The sequence below is a fragment of the Rhipicephalus microplus genome, chromosome 9 (assembly GCF_043290135.1).
Source record: "Rhipicephalus microplus isolate Deutch F79 chromosome 9, USDA_Rmic, whole genome shotgun sequence".
NCBI classification, from domain to species: domain Eukaryota; kingdom Metazoa; phylum Arthropoda; class Arachnida; order Ixodida; family Ixodidae; genus Rhipicephalus; species Rhipicephalus microplus.
The window spans coordinates 92,616,855-92,642,577 of NC_134708.1; the positions used below are offsets into that span (position 1 = coordinate 92,616,855).

The window sequence follows — 25,723 nt, forward strand, 5'->3', positions numbered from 1 at the left end:
ATTGAAACGGAATAGTTGCGCATGTCTGGGGCAACATAACAACAAGTATATATTCTGCATGTACGTCTTTTACCACAAAAGGCATATATAAGTAATTTTAAAGACCATAGCGTTTATCACGCTAGGCTGACCATGCAACGCTTGCAGAAAAAGGCGAGTGTTTCTAACGCTTTGCTAATACGAGACTGTGGTGGCATCTACCCGTCCCCTCGCGTTCTACACCTTATCACCTCTGAGACAGGCACGCACACCCATCTCAGAAACACGCGCTTGTTTTTCCAAGAAAACTGCCAGATTGCGCTCATGTCTCACGTGTGACGAGACTTGATGCACTCGTTTGCTTCCGCTCTACGCTCGAGGCACTCTAACGCAGCGCCTCTAGAATATCATACGCCGATTTTCTTGCGCAGGACATCAAATAATGTTTTCTTTGCTCTCTCCTCATGCAAGGCTATTGTCTTTAGACGATATTTGCAGATTAACATGTAGATACGGGTCCAATTTTTTCACTCGCAATCAACCAAGCCGACGCCGATATCCCAGCCCTAATTTCAGCGAAACGACTTTTACCGCTACGGCGTTGTTAACCTAAGCGCAGCCATATATATCTCAAATCACTCGGTATCACTCTCTTAAAGTTTGCGTGGCTTAGTGCTATAGGATCGATTTTTGTCTCTTTTTACTATCGTGCATTTCTAGTGATATATTCGTTCAAAGTAGCTCTTCAGCGTCATCCTCAATGTATATTGGCTAAGATATAGCATAGCTTCTGCATGTCAGTTCGTAAAAATTCATGTCTTTCTATTCCCTCACGTTGTCGGTATTCAAAAGACAAACTATTATCTCCAAGATGAGCCTACATTTACACCCAGTGCTTCGGCGTAACAAATTTTTTCTATTTCTAGCGAGTTCTTAGGAATGTCATTGTGTGTTAAACGCAATTTACCCGTACCTCAAAAAAGCAAAATCTTGCTTAATCAACAGAGTACGCTTTTGTTCTTAGAAAAAAGGGTAGACCAAAAATGTTTCCGCGCCGTCGATCAACCCTTCTTGAGTTTCAGGAATTGCATAAATGTCTGCGGCATTGTTCAGCAAGTAGGTTGTGCTGATTTAGGTGGAAATTTTCTTTTTACAATACTGATGTGAAACCTACGATGACGTGCCAATGATTCGGCAGTAGAGTCAATATCAAACACATAAGGTGCAAGCAATTCATGGCCACCGATGAAGATAACAGTATGAGCCCAAAAATGCGATCCATCTACGTCACCATGTTGCATAAAAGACTGGGAAGTGGCGCCTCTGCATTCTGTACTCACGAAACTGATGATCATTATAAACCCTCGTGCTGGCAGCCCAGACATATTACGAACAGTGAACTAAACCACCATGCAAACAGAAATTCTTGCAGCCATACTCGTTCTTGTTTTCACTGATGTTACGGCAAACAGGGACGTAAAGCAGGTTAGTTGATAATTCAGGACATTTCAATGTATTTTGAATATTTGACGCATGACTGGTCATAAAGCGCAACCTAAGCATGCAAGTACATATTCGTGATTCTTCCTGTTTTACAAATGTCCGTATCGGCTTTGTTAGGTAGTCATTCAAGGCCTGGACAGTTCAGCCTTGACACGTGGACACAATTGACATGAACCATCGAACATATGACCACGTTTAACCGGCAGACATGACACTTTCTAATGCTTCGTGCACAGATGTTTGATTTTTTCGCCTATATGTATGAACTTTGAGCGAAAGTAATAACATTTTTAAAGTACAAGGAGGCCTAAAATATGCTTGAATACATTGACAAAAGACCTGCGCATTACTTTGATGTAATATTTAACGCGAGTAAATATTGTATGCTAGTGAACGCTCGAAATACACTTGATGTAATGTAAATTAGAAAATGATGTGTTCTGCCTACATCATTTGTGTGCCTTTGTGAAATCATGCTTATTGTCGCCGTCAAAGGCTTTTCGAGAATATACTTTCTAATGTTGTGTTTAAATTATAAATAATAGCATGGGTAATTCATTCGTTGTGCACGCTGCTTCTTCATGTGTACTAAGAGTGGATAGTGTTGACTAAGTGTATTGTTTATGAACGAAGCTCCTTATGCCGTGGGCCACGCGTCCGCGTTGTATGTACTACTAGTAATAGTTAATAGTAGTAGAAGTGGTATGAGTAGTAGTAGTAAGTAGTTGAAGTATGTAGCCACCTCTCGTTTAGTCCTCCAAATGTTCACTAGATGATGTGACTGGTATATCATGAACATATGATAAAAAGCTGCGAGATGGCGGTACTTGGAGTGTTCTCTAGATGGATTGGCGGATGAACAGACTTACCTACAGACGGACAGACAGAGACGAACAGAGGGGAGCCTGGACGGACGGCCAGACAGACAGAGCCAAACACGGATGGTTGGGGGAACGGACCACTGACTGACAGACGCACAAACAGACGCACTGATGGACAGACAGAATGAACGTCTGACTGACTGACTGACGCACGGACGGATGGACAGACACACACGTATGCACGAATGGACGGATACACTGACTGACTCATGGTTGCACGGACAGACAGTGAGACGCACGTAGAGACGGATTGACAGACATACGTACTGATGAACAGACAGACAGACAGACAGACAGACAGACAGACAGACAGACAGACAGACAGACAGACAGAATGACAAACAGACAGATGAATGAACGCATAGATGGACGGATAGGCAGACAGACACACTGAAGAAAAGACGGATGCAAGGTTGTATGAATGCATTAACGGCAGCACGGACAGACGCACGGACCTATGGAGGGAAGACCAGATGGATGGAGAGAAGCACGAACGTACGGATGCACGGACGCACTGACGCACGCTTCGCCGAACTCATCATCATTAACTCCGTAGAGATGCTGGATTTTTTTACAACGCTTGTGAAATTAACTCATGAGAACTGCTTATTTTCAAGGTGGTGCGTACGTGGATTATAATCTCGGAGTGTTACCTGTCAGTTTCAAGTGCGAATGCATTTCCTAATCAGGGCATGTGAAACGTCTGTCGGTGTCAGCACACCGGCAGGTGGTACCTCTCCGCTCTCAGTCCCTCTTCAATAGCAACTGCTGCGAGCGGGCACACGGATTCTCTCCCCTAGCAACCGGAGTAGGTGGTGGGGGTGGAGCTATGAAGAGTGAGTAGAGAGGAGGAGCGTGCTCTGGCGGGAGAGGGCACTCGCATCGTGGGAGCTCGGTGGAGCCAGCGGACCTCCTCCGAGTGCGGAATGAATGTAAGAGAAGGTCAACGTTACAACAAATTGGCAGATTCCACGTTCAGTGGGAATCGTTCTTATGCGAAGCACAAATTAGAAAGGTTGGTATGTCACTTTAAAATCAGCACAACGTTACGAGGCGCCGATAAATGATGAAGTACATCACTTCCGTGTAACCATTATCATGTTTAAATGTGTTCTTTACCTTCGTCATCTATTCACGACACGTGATACCAAATTTGGTATATGTGGAGCTAGCGAAACGCCCGCGAGCACGCTATGAGTGTGGTATGTTATGTTCTTACATGACACACGTTTCAGGTTTGTCATGTTTGCAGCAGTCATATGTTTTGTCATCCATTGACGTCACGTAACACCAAATTTAGCATATGTGGAGATAGCAAAACGGCTGGGAGCGCATCATGAAGGGCCCGATATACTTCAGTGTAGCATTGACGCGTGCGCACGATGGGCACAGCAACGCTGCGTTAGCAAAACGCGAGCATACTATAGTCTGACGCCAGGCGCAACTGGCGTGACCAGCGTTCGTCAGCGTGGCTCAACGGCAACCAGCGCGAAATGCGACCTGCTGCATTTTGTGCCGGGGCATTAGAGAGTTTTAGTACTGCGGAATGGTGCTACGTAAGCATCACGCAAGCGCCTTGCGTTACGTGGCGCCGTTTGCCACTAATCGGCTTTTAGTACGCCGTAGTACCCGCGTACGTAATGAGCGTGAAGCGTGCTGCGCCATCTGGTAGATCAAAATAGAAGCACGAGTTGTGGACAGCCAATGTGAGCCAATCGAAGTGTTATAGCCAGATTATGGCCATAGTTTAAGCCACAGAGCCGGTTGGTGCTTGCCTTCACTCTAAGCCGAAAAAGACTAAAGTGGGGTATGCCATTGGTCCTTTAGGGGTCTAAATGCGCTGCCACAGATTTCGAACCAATTTTGGACTAACTGCGGGAGTAAATGCAGGGGCTCAACTGTTACACCAAGCACTTACTCCACTTGGTTTAACTGTTGGCCCCAGTAGAATGCTCCAGTGGGACTAACAGTTGAACCATCTGGACCAATGGCAAAAAAAATGGCGACACTGCGTTTGAGCAGTGTAATTTATGTTTATTCCAATTTAATCAGCACTGAAGATCATAGTATGTTATTCATGCAACACACACACACACATACATACGCACTATAATTTCAAAGTAAAACACCGTAAACACTGACTGCCCGCGCTGTACTGTATAGAGAGAACCGACTCTCGGGTATATATAGCACAGTATTTTGACCTCCCATCTAGTGCCAGTGGGCGACTTTTACTCGGCTCAAGAAAACAATAAATATTGACACCGTAATGCGAAAATTTACATGGGCTTATTCGTAGCACCGATGCGCATCGATCTTTTAATATGGATCTATCTAATCTTCAACATGCCTCCAGCCCGAGATAACGAATTATCAGCTGGTATTCGATCATGTCGGCCGAACCAGCGTTTTCAGTGCTGGCGCACGAGTCCGCGAACACAAACATAGCAGCGGCGCTTGTGCGGAAAAGCCGGCGAAGCAGCCGCAGGCGCCCCGCCGATGCCATACCGTGTCGGCTTGCCGACGGCGTCGCTAGGCTTACGACGAGTACGGCTAAACGACCGCCGGCGATCGCAACATGCGGCTCGCGTGGAATTTTCGTCGTCGTTATTTTATAGTCACAAATGAACAATAGGTAAGTGCCCCATGTTCGCTGTGTCTTACCGAGTGATGTAGATATCTGCATACTTACAGCGACGAGACCGTTCGCAGGCACGGTTCTTTCATCGTGCTGGTAAGGCACAACCTGTGTACCGCTGGCCGCACGATTAGTCGTATCCGCGATCGCCTACACGTTGGATTTTCGATAACGATTGTCGCATGGATAAAAAGACATAAGTTTACCTGAGCTACTATTTTTCTGAACTTGTACGCGACGTTTCCTTCGCTTGTGCCGGCAATGCACTCACACCGGCAGCCCGCTTGATACCGATGACGTACGAAGCCTACTTTTCCTATATATCGCTTTGAACTTGTGGTCACTGTGTGGGTACACGACCGCTGATGAACAGCTTACCTTTATTAGCATTGTCAGTGTTCACCGTAGTTCGAACTTATTCAGCGCAATGAAGCGAGTTATCCGCATTGCCCGTGTTCGGCGATTTTCACTTGGTTTCGGCCCGCCCGTGCCGGCATGGTGGAAACGCGATGGCGCTTGCTGTGTGCACTGACTGCGTGTTGTACTACTTGCCTCTAATGACATCTTCTGTTTGTTTCGTATTACTTCGCTTTCACAGTGGCGTATAGCCGATATAACCTTTTTTCATGATCGCCGACCACGCCGAGCATTGCAGTGCAGCATCGACAGGAGGCGATCGCGGCGCAGTTGCCCTCCCCGTTGGTCCCTTCATTGCCGGGCGTTTGCGCAAGACACGCATTGTCACACATTTAGTCCCTGTTGGACGAACCGTTCGTCCATTGGTTTAACGACTGCAGTTAGTCCAACTTTGCCGAATTTCGGCTTAGAGTGTTCGATGCCACCACTTTGCAAAACGAAGTCTCGCGCTGTCGCGAACTTGTTCGAGAGCGGCGCGATCACCTCATACGTACGCACGCACGCATCTGATGCGTGCGTACGTAGCGGCTGCGTACGTAACGCGATACGTGAGCGTTACGGTCTGCGCATGCGCACTACGCAGAACGCGGCGTCCGTACGTACGCAACGCCGCCACGTACGCAGCGTACGCAGTACTAAAACTCTCTTTTACCCAGACAACACTGCGTCTCTCTCTTTTTGTAACGGAGGGATGCTGGACGCGCTGAAACGTGCATGCGTCAAAGAAAGGCAGTGCGGCGCGCACCTGCTAGTATATGGCAGGACCGGCGCCTGGTGTGGCAACGCCGGCGTGACGCAACGAAAAGAATGCGGATGAGCACACGCACCACGTCACGTCTAAATGTATTGGCACCTTGACAGTGGCATGTCATCAATTTCTCACATGAAATGGATCTCATGATTATATTGTTTGCACCACTCACATACCTTCGTCACCCATTTACGTCACGTAATACTAAATTTCGCATACGTGAAGCTAGCGAAACGGCCGCGAGCACATTAAGAGTGTTGCATGCAGTCATGTTTTTACATGACACGAACCTCATGTTTATCACGGTCGCACAGTATCATACTTTCGTCATCCATTCACGTCCCGTGATACCAAACTTGGTATAAGTGAAGCCAGCGAAACAACCGCCAGCGCATTATGAGCTTGGCATGTAGTCATGTTGTTACATGACACGGCATTTTATGATTATCATGTTTGCACCAGTCACATACCTGTGCCATCCGTTCCCGTACCGTAATACCAAATTTGGTACATGTGACGCTAGCGAAACGTCCGTGAGCGCATCATGAGCGCTGCTTGTAGTCATGTTGTTACATGACATGCATGTCATGATGTTCATGTTAGGATCTGTCGCTTGTGTTCGCCATGTAATGATGTGATACCATACCAGTTTTGCAACATGCCACGTGAACGAAGCCTCTGCAAGAACTGCAGGACCATGAAATGGAAATCATAACATTCATGGCTTATGTCATGATTCTCATGTTGTGACTAGTCAAATATGTTCTTCATGCAGTATTGTAATGCCATACCAAGTTTGGCATTTATACCGTTATCGAAACGTCCAGGAGAGCTAAAAGTCGTAGGCGGCTAGTTAGATAGTGTGGGAATCGAGAGCGCCTTCCTACCTAGCGCCTCGTTCCCAACTGCCGCACGCGCGCCAGCGGCGTAGCCCGGGCGCGCATAAGCGCAGGCATCCGCCAAGATGGCCACCAGGGCGCCTCTTGGTCTGGGCCAGTCAACCGTCGGCTTCTTCCCGCGCTGGCATGTTTGGGCACGCTGCGCTGGTGCGCTGCGCGGGCCTACGTCACAACGCAGCGCCATTTCCCATTGGGCGCGCGTGACATCCTCCTCTCCTACGAGCTGTGTTGCGGCCGACGATTCGCTTGTCGCGGCAGATGCTCTCAGGCCTCCACGAGATGTTGACGCGCTGCTTAGCAGGCGCCTTCTTGTTCGTGCGTTCGACTTCGGCCCTTGTGCGGGAGTCGTAGCGCCCTAGGCAAGCGTACTTGCTCGGTCTTGAGGAGTTTTTTATACGGCCTGCAAGCCCATGAGTGTCGCACTGTGCTGCATCTTGGCTTAATAAACCCGTTGTTGTTGTTATCCTGGCTCGAGCGTGGTTTCTGCGCCGTGCCGGAGAAAACGACGAACCCGGCCGCAACGTCTTCGCACGCAGCGGTAGTAGAGGACGTCGCATCCCTACACGGTTGCGTCTAGTAGATAAGCCTTGTGTAAACCTATCTACACACAACTGGCGCCCAACCTTGTTTCGGCATGGCTTCAGACCAGACCCCTTCGAGTCGCTCGTTCCTGTTCGATCCTGTGGCGACGGACGCGATCTCGTTCGAGGCGGACCGCTGCAACAGCCCGGGGTACTGCCCTCTCTGCGACCCTCTGCTTTCGTTCACCGGGAGAGATCTCTTTGTCGGGACCCCCTATGGTGATGCGAGTCGCTTGAATGAATACCACAGTCCTAGCCAAGCCAGTAACAGGCTGTGTAAGCTGTTCGAGACTCACGCGCTTACGCGCCCATCCCCGGCGCAGTCTCCGCTCGCTGACGTTTCCCCGTCAGCAGCACGGTTGACAGCTCAAATAGCCGCACCCAGTCCTTCTTACCGGGGGCACTCAGGTGTTGGCGGGAACTCGCTTACTGACCCGTCGTGGTCGCGAGCGCAAAGGGTTGACAATGTCATTCGCGAGCCTGCTCGCTTAACCGACAACGTCGCCGCGCTCACCGACGCTCGCTGGCCTGAGACTCGCGTGGGCGACGCTTTCGACGGACGTGGGCCACCGTGCTCCGCTGTCGACCCGTTTGCCAGTCGCGTGAGGCCTCAAGCATCAGTCGGAGCGCTAACCCTACCCTCCTCCATGCCGTGTACTGGCCGTTTTCGGTCGGACGTACAGGTTGGGGAACAGGCGCGCGCACCTGTTACGGCCGCACCCGCCTCGGAGAAATCACCGCTGCAGGCTACTGTGGCGCAGCGCCTAAACATTCTGTTGGAAGTGGTGCGCTCGCAGCCTTGTGCTTTGAAGGGAGACCCCGAGTCTCCTCAGCCAAGCTTTACGAGTAGCTTAAGGGTACCTCTGCCTGCGTACAGCGGTTATTCGGACCGCATCAGTGCCACAGAGTACCTCGAGGCGCTGCACCGCTATCAGCAGGCTACGTGGCTGGGCGACAGCGTTATGCTTGGCCCTGTTTTGCCCGTGTCGCTGACAGCCCAAGCGGCGAGATGGTACTGGCTCGTCGGCCACCAAGCTCGCTCAATGGAGGAGTTTAGGGCGCTCTTCCGTAGCGAATTCCTTCCTCCTGTATACGAGTGCCGCATGCGTCGCGAGTGAAAGCTTCACACACAGCATCCCGACGAATCTCTTCTCGAGTACGTTCGGGCTTTGCAGGAGCTCTACCTCCTTGCCGATCCTACGGCATCATACGCCGAGAAGGTGGAGTGAGCCATACGTCAGGCTCATCCAACCTTCGCCGCTTACCTTCGGAGCGCCCGTTATCGTGACCTAAACGAGCTGTCATCCGATGCGAAGCGCCCCGCCGCGGTGGTCTAGTGGCTAAGATACTCGGCTGCTGACCCGCAGGGCGCGGGCTCGAATCCTGGCTGCGCCGGCTGCATTTCCGATCGAGGAGGAAACGTTGTAGGCCCGTGTGCTCAGATTTGGGTGCACGTTAAAGAACCCCAGGTGGTCTAAATTTCCGCAGCCCTCCACTACGGCGTCTCTCATAATGATATAGTGGTTTTGGAACGTTAAACCCCACATATCAATCTATCAAATCATCCGATGCAAAGCGTATTCAGGGTGACATTTTGGCGGTGCGAGCCTATCGCCCGCCGCCACCACCGTCCACGTCTCTCGAGCCTCGATGCGCGGGGGCTGGTCGTGACTCGACACACTGGGGATCCCCGAACCATGAGGCGGCCTCTGCCGTGAGAGACCAAGACGGGCTCGACGTGTCGGACCGCGCTCTGGACCCGTACTCGTACGCCCGGGCGGCCACCGTTGCCCGGCAGCGTGAACAAGAACGGAAACCCCGTGCTCCAGTGCACGAGGGGATATCCGATCACGGAGCCCCCCCTGCGGCTAGCGAACGGACACCTCGTAGCTCTAAAGGATCACAAAAATCTTCCCCCCCCCCCCCTGTTGGAGGAAAATGCGTGGTCTGCTTTCGTTGCCACGAGCATGGTCACACCGCGCGTGAGTGCAACGCGCCCCAATTGACACAAGTGCGCTTCGTGGTCGCGCGAGAGTGTTCGCTCATCATTTTATGCGCCTTTTAGGCTCATTCTCTTCTTTTTCGGTAAATTAAATCTCCGGCCTTCCTGGCGGCTTTTCCTGATGGTTGCGGATCATCGCAGCGATTTCGGACGCACGCTATGTGATGCGGTGTGATTGCTTTTCACCACTTTACTCTTACCTCTTCTCTTCTGTCTCTTTGATTCCCATCCCCCCTTCCCTGCGCTTAACTGTGGAGGTGCCCTCGTTTAAGAGAGGCAGTAACGAGACTGCGCCTTTTTCTTCCTTTTTCCTCTTTCAAAGCCACTTGGTTGGGGACACAAGGGCCTCCTCGCCCGTCGGAAAACGAGGTGAGCCGTCGGTGAGCTCCCCCTTTCCGGCGGCTGCAGCAGTAAGAGAGCTCGGGGGTGTAACCCAACCTCTGGCATCGATGGCGTGTCGCGCTGGACATGACGTTCCAGCCACGCCAGCGCCGTTCATCACCCTCACAATCGCTGGTCGTGTGTTTGCGGCGTCGCTGGATAGTGGGGCTTCGATATCACTGTTTGGCGAAGAGGTTAGAGCTCATTTGCGCGACCGCTCTGTCCACATTCGAGCTTGCGACACTGCCTTCCACCTCGCCAGCGGTACCGCCACCTCGTGTGGCGCTATGAGGTTGGTTGTGCGTTGGGAGAATCGCGCACGCCGACAGCGCTTTGTGCATCTCCCTCGTCTTTCTGTGCCTGTGATTCTCGGTCGCGACTTTCTCGCGCGCACAGGTATCGTGATTGACGTCGCAAGCGGAGGCTACAGGGACGGACAATCTGGCGCCCTACGGCCTTTCGCTGCACCTCCCGTGGTCTCTGCTGCCAGTAAGTTGCCGGACACCACGCGGAAGAAGGAGGAAAGGAGACCAAGCGTTGCCCCCGCGGCCAGCGTCTCCCCCTTTGACGCCAAGACTGGTCCTTTGGCCGGCGCGGCGGAAAACGGTCCGTGCGCACAGCTTTCTCTCGAGCATAATGATGCCGCGGTGAACGCGGACTCGGCTATGCCGGTGACCCTGCCGCTAAGCAGCAAATCGAATGGCTCACTGCCGCCTTTGCCGGACAGCTTGTCGAAACGCGAGAAAGCATGCCTGTCGTCGCTGTCGACTCGTTTCAGCGATACGTTCACGGAACGCCCGGGTCGGACCTCTCTGGTGAGGCACCGGATCGACGCAGGTGACGCACAACCGTGGAAATGCAATCCTCGCCCCGTTAGTGCGGCAAAGAGGAAATCATGTGACCAGGCACTAGATGAGTTGATTGAGACCGGAGTTGTCCAACGCTCAAACAGTCCTTGGGGTTCCCCGGTGGTAATGGTCCCCAAAAAAGACGGCTCTCACCGGCTCTGTGTGGACTACCGCCGGCTGAACGAGGTCATGAGGAAGGTTGCTTATCCTATGCCTAACGTTGACTCGACCGTGGCTGCTCTAGGCGGTGCTTGCTACTTCAGCACCTTGGATGCTAGCCGTGGTTACCTACAGGTTCAGATGGAGCAGGCTGACGCGGAGAAAACTGCGTTCACCTCTCACAGGGGGTTTGTACGAGTTTACCCGCATGCCGTTTGGCTGTTCTGGAGCTGCAGCTATGTTCCAGAGATTGATAGACCGTGTTCTAGGGGACGCTAAATGGCAACACGCCATGGCGTACCTCGACAACATCGTCATCTTCTCTCGAGGGTTCGAGGAACACCTTCACCACTTGGAGGATGTCCTCGGGAGATTGCGTGCCGCAGGGTTGACTTTGAACCCGAAGAAAGCTCAAATAGCTGAGACTCGATTCTCACTATTAGGCTTTACCATTCAGAGCGGTCGTGTTCTGCCGTGTGAGGAGAAGGTACGTGCCATTGTGGAGTACCCGACGCCAGCAAACATTCAGGGCCTGAGGCACTTTTTGGGCATAGTGAACTACTATCGACAGTTCATTCTAAACTGTGCAGCCCTCCAAGCACCCTTGACTGCACTCTTAAAAAAGTCGGCACGATGGAGCAGGGGGCCAGAACTAGAGTGAGCCTTCAAGGCGCTTTCCGAAGCTCTAGTAGACACAGCCGAGTTAAAGCTGCCCGACCTGAACAGGAAGTTCGTTGTCCAAGTGGACGCGAGCGACCTGGGTCTCGGCGCGGTACTTCTTCAGGAGCACGACGGCATCCTCCGGCCAGTCGCGTTTGCGAGCCGGTCACTTAACGCCGCCGAGCGTAACTATAGCGTCAATGAAAGGGAATATCTCGCTATATTTTTGCCCCCAGAAGTTAGACTGCTATGTCGGCGGCGTGCCATTCGTGGTGGAAACGGACCACATGGCACTCACCTGGCTTAAGCGCTTGCGCGAGCCCTCGGGCCGCCTCGCGCACTGGGCGTTGACCTTGCAGCGGTACAACTTTGTTGTGCGCTACCGAAAAGGGAGTTCGAACGCCATGGCTGACGACTTGTCGCGTGCCCCCGTTTCGGCGTCCGACACTTGTGTCCGCCACTCCCGAGAGCAATCGCATCAAGTAAACCCCGGGCCCTCTGGCTCCAAAGGGTCGAATGGCGCGAACTTCGATTTCGAAATTACTTTCGAGTCGACAGCCTCGGGTGAGGACGCATACCTGGTAGACCCTGTCACGTCCGCCGGTATTGTCTTTAGCAGAGAGGAGCTGCTCAAGGCTCAGCAGGACGATCCGTTTTGTCAACACATTGTTGATAAGCTCAAAGAGCTCAGCTCCAAAGTGGAGCCTGGCGGTCAAGCCGCCGGGCGCGAACAGACAGCTGGTATTGCTGTCCGCGCCGAGTGCCGTACGCAGGCTGGTATTGCTGCGGACACGTTGGACTCGTACCTGCTTGATGCCGACAGCGTTCTCCTGCGCTACGTCTTATCTGAAGAAGCTCCTCAGGAGTCTTTCAAGGTGGTGATACCCTGCAGTCTAAGGAAAGACACCCTAGGTTATTTGCACGACTCGCGGTTGGCCGGACACGTGAGTGGCCTTAAGACTTTTCAAAAGTTGTGCCGCTCCGCAACCTGGCCTGGCATGAAGCGCGACGCCCTTCACTACGCCCGCTCATGCCGCGTGTGCCAATTCGTGAAGCCTCGCGGGGGCAAGCCTCCCGGGCTCATGCAGCCGATCGACAGCCAACAACCTTGGCAGGTCGCGGCTTGTGATATTATGGGACCTACCTTTCCCAAGAAGCCGGAGAGGCCATGTTTTTCTCGTGGCTGTCACAGATCACTTCACGAAGGGGGTCGAACTGTTTCCTCTTCGGACGTTAACGGCACGCGTAATCTGGGACAAGTTTACCGAGGCCTTTACCCGCTTTGGCTTTCCGGCGGAGTTGATCACGGATAATGGGTCCTATTTCACGGCCAAGGTGTTTGTGGATGCGTGTGCTGCCTTTGGCATTAAGCACCATAAAACAACCACATATCACCCACAGGCCAACCCGACCGAGCAGATCAACCGGAAGCTTAAGCCCTTGCTGACAGCCTTTGCGCAGCAACACAGGGATTGGGATGCTTGTCTTAACGAGATTTATTATTATTTTTTATTACGTTAAGTTTTATTGGCGCAAGGGCATCTAAGGCCAAAGAGCGCCAGTACAAGTGTTTCATTTCGGTTATTGGTTTAAAAATTAAAACAAATGATTAAAACATGATTAAAAATTAACAAATATCTACGAACCATTTAAAACACAGTACATTTAAAAGAATGTCACTTTGTTTAAAAAAGGAATGTCACTTTGCTAAAACCTTCATTTTGTTGGCTGAAGTCTGTGCTGAAAAATTTGTCTGCAAGGCCCAAGACCCTCGCAGCTGAAGTCCTTGCCTGAGCAAGAACTGCGAATGCTCAGACATACTTTTTATGCACCAGGGGGTACCTCACACTTGAGGCGCAGCCTGGTGCCTAGGATGGAATGATATCATTGTTAAAAATTTCACTTTCCCAAGATAATGAAGAAGCCTCTTAAGGTCAACCACTGCATCAAGTGATAAAAACAGCGCTGGATGAAGTGGGATATGATATCGATAGAGCTCCCTGAAATGGGTCAGTCGTGCTTGGTGAAGCATAGGACATTGTATGAGGACATGCACAACGGTTAGACTCTCTCCACAGTGTATACATGTAGGTGGATCAGTGCCTGTCAAAAGGTGTTTATGTGTGGCATAAGTGTGGCCTATTCTGAGCCGTGTTAGAGCGACTTCGGCGAACCTGTTGAGTTTTTGGGGGATAACTTTTCTCAGCTGGGGTTTTACAAGGTGGAGTTTGTTGTCGATTTCTCTGTCCCATTCAGCTTGCCAGTGGTTGCGTAGACCTCTACGTACAACAGGTTTTAGATCTACACCCGGAACAGAGGTTATATCTATGGTTTGCCGACCAGCGGCTTCTCGTGCATTCTTGTCCACTATTTCATTGCCCGCAATTCCAGAATGACCTGGAACCCAGCAAATAACAATAGAAAGTTTTAAGTTGTAGGCTGCATAGATTTCATTAAGGAAAGTAGGGTTTTTGCTGTACTTGCCACAAGACAGGGCCCTGACAGCACTTAAAGAATCTGTGTACACTATAGACTTTTGTATCTTGTGTTGTTTAATGTGTTGTATAATAAGCAGGATACCATAGGCTTCCGCTGTGAAAATGCTGGTATGTGTATGCATGGTTCTGGTGTCCGAGAACTTTTGTCCATAGGCTGCACAAGATACAGATGTTTGAGATTTTGAGCCATCAGAGAAGAACGCAGTTGAACGATATTTGTGTTCAAGGGCCAAGAAATGTTGCTCAATAAGTGCACTTGGACAATTTTCTTTTATGATGTCTTTGAAAGACCAGTCACAAGTAATTGAACATTGCTGCCAGGGAGGAATGTGTTCGACATGGTCACTTTCCTCCAAGTCATTGAAGAAAATTGCAAGTTTTTTTACTGCAGGTTTTATTGCCAATGGGAACGGTGGGGCGATAGAAGAACGGTTTAGGTATAACTGGGTAGTAGACACATCGTTCATAAGTGTTTTACATGGGTGCTGCTTCAGAGACATGATCTTAACTGCATAGTTGACTCCTAGATACGTGCGCTGATAGTCTAGTGGCCACTGATCTGACTCTGCATAAAGGCTTTGAATAGGGCTGGTACGGAAGGCACCAAGTGCCAGCCAGATACCTAGGTGGTATACAGGGTCCAACATTTTCAGTGCTGTCCTTGAAGCTGACTGATATACTATGCATCCATAGTCTATACGTGACAAAACCAGGCTTCGAAACAGAGATATGAGACAGTGCCTGTCTGTCCCCCACGACTGATGCGATAAAATCTTTAAAAGGTTCATGGTCTTGAGACATTTCAACTTCAGCTGTTTTATGTGCTGGATGAAGGTGAGTTTTGAATCAAAAATTACACCGAGGAATTTTCGTTCTTTCACGATGACTATATTTTGTCCATTCATTAGAATGCAGGGGTCAGGATGCACACCTCGTCGTCTCGAGAACAGCACACTAGTAGTCTTGTCAGTGTTAAACTTAAAACCATTCTCGTCAGCCCATTTTGCAAGTCGGTTAATACCTACCTGTATCTGGCGTTCGCATACAGTCAAGTTACACGATTTGAAATTAATTTGAATGTCGTCCACGTACAGAGAGTACGATATCGCAGGTGGAATAACAGAGCGAAGAAAGTTCATTTTAACTATAAATAGTGTGCAGCTTAATACTCCTCCCTGCGGCACTCCATTTTCTTGGATAAATGTGAGCGATAACACAGCACCTATTCTTACACGGAACTTCCTTTCAGACAGGTAATCTTTTAAGATGGTAATCAACCTGCCACATATACCGAAAGACAGTAGATCTTGCAAGATTCCATATCGCCAGGCAGTATCATATGCCTTCTCAAGATCGAAGAAAACAGACAGACAGTATTGATTGTGTACAAACACGTCACGTATATACGGCTCGAGGAGGACAAGATTGTCAGTTGTGGATCTAGCTGTACGGAAACCAGACTGGCACGGGTCCAATATGCCATTGTATTCCAAGTAATCGACCAAGCGGCGGTTAATCATTTTTTCAAACACTTTGAGTAGGCAGCTTGTGAGGCCGATAGGCCTGTAACTATTTACCGAAGAGGGATCTTTGCCCTGTTTAAGGATTGGTAGTACTATTGCCTCTTTCCAAGCAGAGGGTATTTTGCCGGTACTGAAAATCTTGTTGTAAAGTGCTAAAAGGCATTTCAGGGTTTCATCAGGGAGATTTCTGATCATTTCATAAGTAATCGTATCGGAACCAGGAGCAGAACTTCCACAGGAACCAAGGGCGAGCTTCAGTTCGTATACTGTTAGTGGTTTATTGTATCCGTCTGATCGAGCCTTGTTCCGGCACAGAGGTACACTTTCAGCTATGCTTTTGTGGCGTAAGAACTTAGTGGTATAGTTTTCTGAGCTTGACATTTTCTCGAAGTGTTCGCCAAGAGCGTTTTCCTGTTCTTCTATTGTATCACCGCAGTGATTCACCAAAGGGAAGGGATTTGGGCCTTGTCCTTTAAGTTTATGCACCCTATTATAAACCTTGCTGACGTCTGTGTAGGAGTTTATTGAGGATATATAGCGTTTCCAGCTTTCCCGTTTGGCTATACGGCGAACACGCCTTCCATTCGCTTTGCAACTTTTAAAGGTTATCAAGTTTTCTGCTGTTGGGTAGCGAGAAAAAACCCTCCATGCTTTGTTTTGCCGTTTTTTAGCAATTTCACACTTCCGATTCCACCATGGCTTTGCGTTAACCTTATCATTCCTGGACTGCGGTATGCACTTTTCGCACAAGTAAGAACATATTCCGACATATAGTTGGCCATCTCTTCTACTTCCAAATGGTCTACCTCTTCGAGGTGTAGTGTACATAGCTCTCTGAATTTCACCCAGTTTGCAACATGAAAGTTCCACTTTTTGGGATAAGACGGCCGGTCATCCCGTTGTTTTGTAACTAAAAGAGTTGGAAAATGGTCACTTCCTAATAGATTGTTAATAACTTTCTAATCTAAGTAAGGTAGGAGTGACGGCGACCCAATGGCTAAATCTATGCATGAATATGTATTGTGTGTGGTACTGAAGTATGTTGGCTCTGCCTTATTGAGCAGACAGGCTCCAGATGCGAGAAGAAAGTTTTCTATTGCACGACCTCTCGCCTCACATTTGGTATCACCCCATAGCAAACTGTGAGCATTAAAATCTCCAATTAACACATATGGTTCTGGAAGCTGATCAATAAGCTTTTCGAACTCTGTTTTATTGAATGGTTCGTCAGGGGCTATGTAGATCGAGCAGATAGATATAAGACAGTTGAATAGAATAGCGCGAACAGCCACAACCTCAAGAGAGCTTTGTAGCACAATGTGCTGGCATGCTACGCTTCTTTGTGCAATGATGGCCACACCTCCACAAGAGAAATTGCCACCATTTCGATCTTTACGAAAAACCACATATTGATTTAGGAAATTCACATGAGTCGACTTTAAATGAGTTTCTTGAACACAGAACACTTTTGGCTGATAGTCATTAAGCAAGTCTTTGATATCATCTAGGTTATTAAATAGGCCTCTGGCATTCCACTGTAGTATTTGTGTGTCCATTTTAGGTGTGTTTTGTGTTCTGTGCTCAAGGATGGAAAGTAAGCTCACGGACCCTTTCCAGGGGCCGTGACACGAGATTTTTCTTTTTTGGATCGGTCGACAGAGTCGCGCCGATCCTTAGGCGCTGGCTGCGCCTTCACGTTCGGTGTTGTGTCCATTGCCTCTTGCGAGGCGCTGGACACACGCTCTTGCGAGCACTGCATTTGTTTTGAGGGCCTCGCCTCAAACGACGAGACCTTCGCGGCCCCCAGCCCGGAGGTTGGTGGGTCTTTCTTGGATGGCGGAGCAGCACTTGCTGCAACCGCCGAGGGGGTGGAAGGCGTCACCGCTGGCTCACTACGCGTGTGCCAGACAGGCGCCGGGGGCCGTCGTGGCGCTGCCCCCTGACGCGCCACTTCGGCAAAGCTGGTTTCTGGTAGGCAGGACAGCTGTTTTCGTGCCTCCCTAAATGAAATGTTTTGTTTCACTTTAATTTTGATAATTTCCTTTTCCTTTTTCCAGCATGGGCATGACCGTGAGTATGCGGCATGCTCCTCATTACAGTTCGCACAGTGAGGAGAGTTTTCACAGGCATCAGATGCGTGGTCTTCAGCACTGCATTTTGCGCAAGTTAGGCGGCCTCGGCAGTTCTGCGAACTGTGGCCGAACCGCGGGCATTTGAAACATCGTAGAGGGTTTGGAATGTAAGGCCTCACTCGAAGCTTGATGTACCCAGCCTCAACGGAATCGGGCAGTACACTTGAATTAAACGTAAGTATTAGGTGCTTAGTCTGGACTTCTTTGCCATCACGTCTCATCCTAATTCGTTTCACGTTTATGACATTCTGTTCGCTGAAACCCTCCAGGAGTTCAGCCTCAGTCAGCCCTAACAGGTCATCATCTGAAACAACACCACGGGTGGTGTTCATGGTTCGGTGTGGGGTTACTATGATTTTGGTATCTCCAAATTTCACTAGATTAGGCAGTTTCTCATATTGTTTCTGGTCGCGGAGCTCCAACAGGAGGTCACCACTTGCCATTCTCGATGCTTTATATCCTGGGCCAAAGATTTCTGTCAAAGACTTCGAAACAAGAAAAGGTGAAATTGTTCTCACTGGTTTGCCGGGTGTGTCAGCATGAATAACGTGCAATCGGGGAAAGGATACTCTCTGGTGACCAAAAAACTGGAATACTTCATCGATGCGCCCTCTTTTCTGAGGGCGATCAGGGAGTGGGGGAAGGAACAAGCCATAAGAAAAAGTTCATTTTCGGCAGCAGCGCCAGCCACCCACCATGGAGTCCTACAAGGGGACGCTGCAGGGTCTGTAAGCACAGGACCTGCAGACGCCAGCTGTACACCACCACTATAACCGAATATGGTGTATCCAAGGTAGGATAGCCACACAGGGTTAACCCTTGCCGCCAGGAAACACGGAAGTCAACGGAAGAGAAGAGAGGACAGGAAAGATTTAAAGTAAGAGAAAAGACGAAGACGTGAGCGGGAGACAGGAAAAGGCGACTGCCGATTCCCCCCAGGCGGGTCAATCCGGGGGTGCCGTCTACGTGAAGCCAGGACCAAAGGGGTGTGTTGCTTCTGCCGGGGGGCCTTAAAGGTCCAATCACCCAGCGTCAGCTCAACCCCCAGGATCCCCTTTTCCCCGGACACGGCAAAGCCACGCACGGCTAGGCGTGGGAGGGAGTCAAAACTCCCCCGTTAGCTCGGGTCCGTGGTGTCGCTACACACCAAACGCCTGCTTGTGCAGGCGCCCCTGCGGGGGTCTTAACGAGATCGGCTTCTCCTTGCGGTCTGCAGTCAATCGCTCGACATGGTACACGCCCACTTTCCTCAACTTTGCGAAAGAGCTTCATAACCCCAATGACCGCGTCCTACGGGGCGGAGAGGGGACAAGCGCCGCGAAGGTCAGCCCGTCTGGCTACGCGGCGGAACGGCGCTCACGGATGGACGCGGCCCTCAACCTGGCGCGTTCCAACTTGGCAAAAGCGCGAGCTGGTCAGAAGGCTCAATACGACCGGTCGCATCGGGATGTCCGTTACGATGTCGGTGATCTCGTCCTTAGGCACAATCACGTCTTGAGTGATACCGCCAAAGGCATCTCGGCCTCCTTTCGGCCAAGTGGTTGGGCCCATACCGAGTGCGAACCAAAGTGTCGCCCCTGGTATACAAGCTAGCTGACTCCCAAGGGAGACCAGTCGGCAGTCCAGTTAACGTCTGCGACCTCCAAGCTTTCGTTGCTCGCAGCAACGACTTCGGGGAGGGGGAGGCGGTTACTGAACCGCAGGGAAACAGGGATAAGGCTGGTTCCAAACCACGCCACCGGTACAACCTGCGAAAACGCACCTAGGCTGCTTTTCACCCCCGGCATGTAGCGGGACGTTATCCCCTCCATGTTTGGGAGCGGAGATTATAGCTGCTGTGCGATTGCCTATCCAGCAGCAACAGTAACGGCTACCTGGCGAGCTTTCCCCCTGGTAACACCATTACACGTGCTGCGCGCGAAATATCCACCCGATTCCAGCGCTCCCGGCTGCTCGAGAGAGAAACGCCCTTTCCCCGGTGGCTCACTCTCTCACTGGGTATCTTCCGCGTAGTCGGCGGGAGAAGGGAAGCGTGCGCCCTATTGGCTCACGCAACCTTCAATCCGATGGAGTAGGCTCTCTTTATTGGTCCAGCATGTCGCGCCTCTAGGGCCGAACCTTCAGTGCGTTTCCGCTTTTCAACGACACCCCAGCATTCGTGATGTCCTCCTTGATGGCCCGTTTCTCCAAGAAAAAAAAAACCGGGAGACCAGCCGCGCGCTCGGTCGTTCCTCAGGCACCGGCCACGTCCATGCCGCTTCCGTCGAATGCACCCCCGCCGAGGCTAACAAGACACCGCCTCGTCGTGAAGTCGCTACATGGACGTTCCAACATGGCACTGAGGCCCCGGTCGCCTTCGTGTCGACTAGTCGCTGGTCCAAGCAACGCAAAGTCTGGGTGGGGTTAGAGCCCAAGTCCGTCCCGCGTCCTTTCCGCGGACGCACCCTTTCGGACCTGCTCGACGCTTCTCGAGGTGCCTGGGTGCCGCCTGGCCCGGGCCTTCAACCTGCCTGTCGACCGACTCCAATCAGGCGGTCATGGCGGCGCTCTTCACGGACTCTTCATTCAAGTCGGCCATCGCTGCTGCGGTGTCCGCTGCCTTCCCGCGGCCCCAGGCTCCTGCTGAGACGCCGCCGAACGAAGACACTGGGGCGCCCAACGATCTCGTGGAGGGCACGGAGCTGGACCTCAGTTTTTTTCGGTGTGAGTGGATGCTGCTAATACGGCGTCTTTAGGGCAGCCTCGGTCTTAGGAGGGGGGATGTGGGAATCGAGAGCGCCCTCCTACCTGGCGCCTCGTTCCCAGCTACCGCACGCGCGCCAGTGGCGTAGCCCGTGCGCGTAAGCGCCGGCGTCCGCCAAGATGGCTGCCAGGGTGCCTCTTGGTCTGGGCCAGTCAACCGTCGGCTTTTCCCCATGCTGGCATGACCGGACGCGCTGTGCTGGTGCGCTGCGCGGGCCTACGTCACAACGCAGCGCCATTTCCCATTGGGCGCGCGTGACATCCTCCTTTCCTGCGAGCTGTGTTGCGCCCGACGATTCGCTCGTCGCGGCAGATGCTCTCAGGCCTCCACGAGAGGTTGACGCGCTGCTTAGCAGGCGGCTTCTTGTTCGTGCGTTCGACTTCGGCCCTTGTGCGGGAGCCGTAGCGCCCTAGGCAAGCGTACTAGCTCGGTCTTGCGGAGTTTCCTATACGGCCTGCAAGCGCGTGAGTGTCGCACTGTGCTGCATCTTGGGTTAATAAACCCGTTGTTATTGTTATCCTGCCTCGTGCGTGGTATCTGCGCCATGCCAGAGAAAACGACGAACCCGGCCGCAACGTCTTCGCACGCAGCGGCAGTGGAGGACGTCGCATCCTTACACGGTTGCCCATATTAGGTAAGCCTTGTGCAAACTCATCTCCACAATAGATAGATAGATAGATAGATAGATAGATAGATAGATAGATAGATAGATAGATAGATAGATAGATAGATAGATAGATAGATAGATAGATAGATAGATAGATACGCTCAATGTCGCCGAAGTTCGCTAAGAAATGCTTCGCATTTAAATCTTTGTTTGAAAGCTCCACCAGAGAAATAGCCCGGGTGGCGGTCACGAGAACTGGTGGCGCTGCAGCTCGATTTCACTCGTGCGACCCGGGGTGCGCGTGTTGCGAATAGAATTATCGATGGGAAGCGGTTACCGCAAATGGTGCACTGTATTTTCGTGTAACTTCTTGGGCTATCCTGGACACGGCTTATTTTTTTGTACTGAAACAAGTTTGTCAGGTATTAGGCGTACCTAAAAAGAGCAGATTTATCTACAATCAGTTACACCAACCGCAAAGGCGACTCCGCTTCACGCAACTTGTTCACTTGTTTGTTTATTCATTTATCTTTTATTAACATGCTTACACAGTGGCAGAAGTCAAGATGAATGCTGCTATAAGGAGCCTGGGATGCTCATATACGTAGCTCCCTGTCTCTCGCGCCCTGCAGTGGCGGGCTAGGAGGTGGACGATTGCAAAGAAATTTTCCCGCTAGGCTTGCACGTTACCTCACAGTTCATACTTCTGTGCAAATGAAAACTACCATTGCATAATAATAATAATAATAATAATAATAATAATAATAATAATAATAATAATAATAATAATAATAATAATAACAATAATAATAATAATAATAATAATAATAATAATAATAATAATAATAATAATAATAATAATAATTTATTATTATTAACAGTAGTAGTAGTAGTAAATATATTAGTATTATTACTTTTATAACATGCGGCAGCAATTGGCGAATATAGCAGAGGTGATGCCATCATGTATATATTGTATGAAAAAATTACACAACAGTTACAAACACAGCCTTTCCAAAATTTGGACGGCGCTTCTGCTTCGCCTTCAAGAGCAGAGCGTGATAGCGTAATTGGGCCTTGTGCGAATCATCTTTTCAATTACTGGCCTAGCACTGGGAACGAACGAATGCGCGTGCAACACTGGGCTTTTAAACTTCCCGTAGAATGTCTATATAAAGCACAATTGTTAAGTGCCAACTTTTTACGTCCTCTACGCGTACGTAAGGCAGCACACGGACATATCTTGGAGCGCTCTGTAATGAGTAGGTCTTTAAAACACGCACTCGTTGGGCATTCACATGTTCGGACGCCTGGCGTAATTCTACGCATCTACTACTTGATATGATACTACATGCGTTAATGAGATTCTTTCTGCTACATGACCGAAAAAATTTTAGGCATAATAAAGCCTGACTTTTTTGGTTAGACACAATGTCAGAAAATTTCCACCACAAGATAGTCATATTGTTTTTTTTTTATTCAGCTTTGACAAATGGCGTGTCCGTGCCTCTGTGGTAGAACACCTGATTGCGCGAAGAGAGCCTCGGCTCGATTCGTACACGTATTGTAGTTCTTTATTGATTGTTTTACTGGAATTTTTTATTTTTTGTCACAAACAAGTATTTTTTCTTGCGCACAAGCGGAAACACCGACCTCGGAACTTTTGCGAAACGATCTCTTTAACGCTACCACCTTCAGATAGTATAAGCTGCATACAAATTTTAAATATAGGTATAGGTGAAGAGATGGTTCATTTTACTACGTAATTTGAAACCATTGTCAAGACGGACACTGAAGGGTAGTTGTAACCTTTATCGAAATTACCACAGAAAAATTTACAGATGAGCGGATCAAGCTTAGACCATGTTATTACATATAGCCAAGTTTTTGGATTCCTCGTGGTGAAATAAACCATTTGCATGCCATAATGTGTTCTTAATTTAATCCAACTATTGTTGACCGTGAGAAACCTCCAAAAAATTCGATGCCAATCAAAAGGTGAGAGGAAGCTTTACTTGGCAAAAATAGAAGGTTCATTGCAAATACAAAATTTATGACGTTTAACGTACCTTTTTTACGACAGGTACGGCACTGCCAGCGGCGGGAGCCAAAAGCAAATTTGTTGGGTTTCCTGTCGACGGGACAGCGTTTGAGCTTGTGCGTTCCATCGCAACCATGGCCTCTGAGGTGGCCCGCCGGCTGATTCCGGGGGTCACAAGCCACACAAAATGTTTCAGGGTGGTGCCGCCAGAATGTTTCCGGTGCTAATAGACAGAAGGCGCCGGTAAAAAATGTCTATTCGAGAATAATTACGTGGTAATGCATCACATAGTTTCCCTAAATGAACTAGAAGGGACTCTGGTGGTGTGAGCCTACCGCGACAATGGGAATAATGGGTAGTACACGGATTTTTTTAGGCTTCGTTATCCCAGTTGTGGCATCGTTTGTTGCTGCGTGTGTCTGTTTCAATGAAAACAACAAACATTTTTGAACTTCACTTGATCTTCGATTTGAAATAGTAAGCTTAAAACAACAAATAATATATATATATATATATATAATGTGTGTGTAATGTTTTGGTTTCACTTATTTCAGTTCCTTAACCAGAGGGAGCCAATATGGACATCCAAAACAACTCGACGAATGCTTATCAAATGCGAGGTAGATGAAGTTCTGTCCGTCTCACCGTTGTCCATTTCATTAACTAGATGTGCCTTAATTGGAGGAAGCAGGTTAGTTTTTGTGCGCCCGCTACCTACCTTCACCTTAAGCTGAACACGCATTTTTCTTATTCGCAGATCCGACTTGACAATATTTGGAGTGCTTGATACAGAGCACAAAGAGCGGATGACTGTATTTTACAGAGGTAACGATAATGTTCTTGTTAAAAGTAATCAAGCACGATTTTACTGATATTTTATTCTTATCCAGTAAAGAGTCTTAAACTATGTACAAGAATTCACATTTAGTATCGCTCACTCATATCCTCATTAGTTCTTCTGAAATCGAGTATTTGGAATAATGTGGGTAGTACCTTCTTCATAGCAGATGCTGCTACAGGGCCATTTACGTCATTACAGGCCATAATTAATACCTATCTTTGTTCTTGAGGCATCGCCTTTTAAAAGTTGCGAACGTGCAGCCTGAGATGTTTGGTGTTTTACCAACCAAAAACCGTTCAACAAGCACGCATGCGGAATCTTCCAATGAAGGTCTTATACAGTCGTCAATGTAATGTTTAATCAACGAATTGGTTTCATTACGCGCCCCAGGAAATCAGTCGAGAGACTCTCTGTCCAGGGGATGTGTCATAATGTAATCACTCGGTAAGCATGCTCTTCCAGAATCCCGTAAGCAGATTTTAACGCAACACTGCTGCAAAAGAAGCTATTTAATACAAAATCGGTTTATTCACACTTACAGATAGTTTGAACTGACGCCACCGTCTTGGCGCAATCATGCGTCAATTTGTGGTGAACAACTTCTGAAAAATCGAATAGGCTGGTGTTTATGATGATTATTTGGAATGATAGAGTGCGATAAATTTATCGCTGCTCGCAAAAGGTGGCCCTCAGGAATCGCAACATGTCGCTGAACCAAACTAATATAAATTTATAAGACATTAAATAGCACGAAATAGCATTTTTTGTAGATAAAGTTTTGTGTTCTGCCCTTGAGCTCTTGCACTAGCTACAAATGATGCTTCTAGAGTTCTTTTTGTTTTAGGCAAATATTATAATGAATTATTAAAAGAGTGCGGTTGCAAAAGCTCCGTAAACTTGATAGATGAAAAGACCTTCCGAGGACATGTAGTACTACCTAATTCTCAATACCGTGTCCACAGCTGAGTTTATTGTGAGCTAGCCGCGCAGTGTAACGCAATATTTTTATAATTAGCGCCCACGCACTTGTTCAAACTCTGCTAAATTTGAATAATTTTAGACCGCAAATGGTCCTCTCCAAAGAAGCTTTCAGCGAGATATATTATTGCTTTGGTAGCCTGTAATCACACAAGGTCGTGCTTGCTAGTCCTCACGCTTAAAAACGAAGACATTCCTAACAAAATTTCCCAACATAGTGTTTAAATTTAGAACATAGTCTAGCAAAGTGTTCTCGACAGCAAAATGCTTGAGTGATTGATAGGTGTTCAAATAAACCAATATATTGAACTGGCAGTGACACTGCTAATTCGAAAAGAAACACGTTCCTGGTAGACTTAAGACGTGCGCAATGCGTGTCGAAAGTAGTGCGTGGTCAAGTACAGTATTTGCTGCCAGCTTCGTTATATTGGAGATGGTTTGATGAAAAGTGCTCAAATTACGCAGCTTACGAATTTTCTGCAGTTTTTATTATGAGTTGCAATGCGCTAGCTACGGCTAAAGTAACACAAGACCTGAACAATGACACCGAAGAGCAATAAATTGCTTTTGCAACCACCCCTAGCTGATAGATTTTTTTCTCAACAATTTTTTAATAATGTCCGCGCCAATTTAAAGTTCTGCCACGATTTTTAGGCCATAA

At 49.1% G+C, this 25,723-nt stretch overlaps 1 protein-coding gene across 1 annotated transcript in view; it reads left to right on the top strand.

Annotated features, from left to right (window-relative positions):
- The first annotated feature begins 1,292 nt into the window (after positions 1–1,292).
- The window catches only part of LOC142771401 (uncharacterized), a 29,983-nt gene continuing 5,552 nt past the window's right edge, over positions 1,293–25,723 (top strand). Inside the window, exons 1-3 of the mRNA XM_075872880.1 lie at positions 1,293–1,464; positions 23,798–23,934; positions 24,001–24,068. Of these exons, the coding sequence (XP_075728995.1) occupies positions 1,390–1,464; positions 23,798–23,934; positions 24,001–24,068 (280 nt within the window). The 5' untranslated portion in view covers positions 1,293–1,389. The remainder of the gene's footprint in view (positions 1,465–23,797; positions 23,935–24,000; positions 24,069–25,723) is intronic.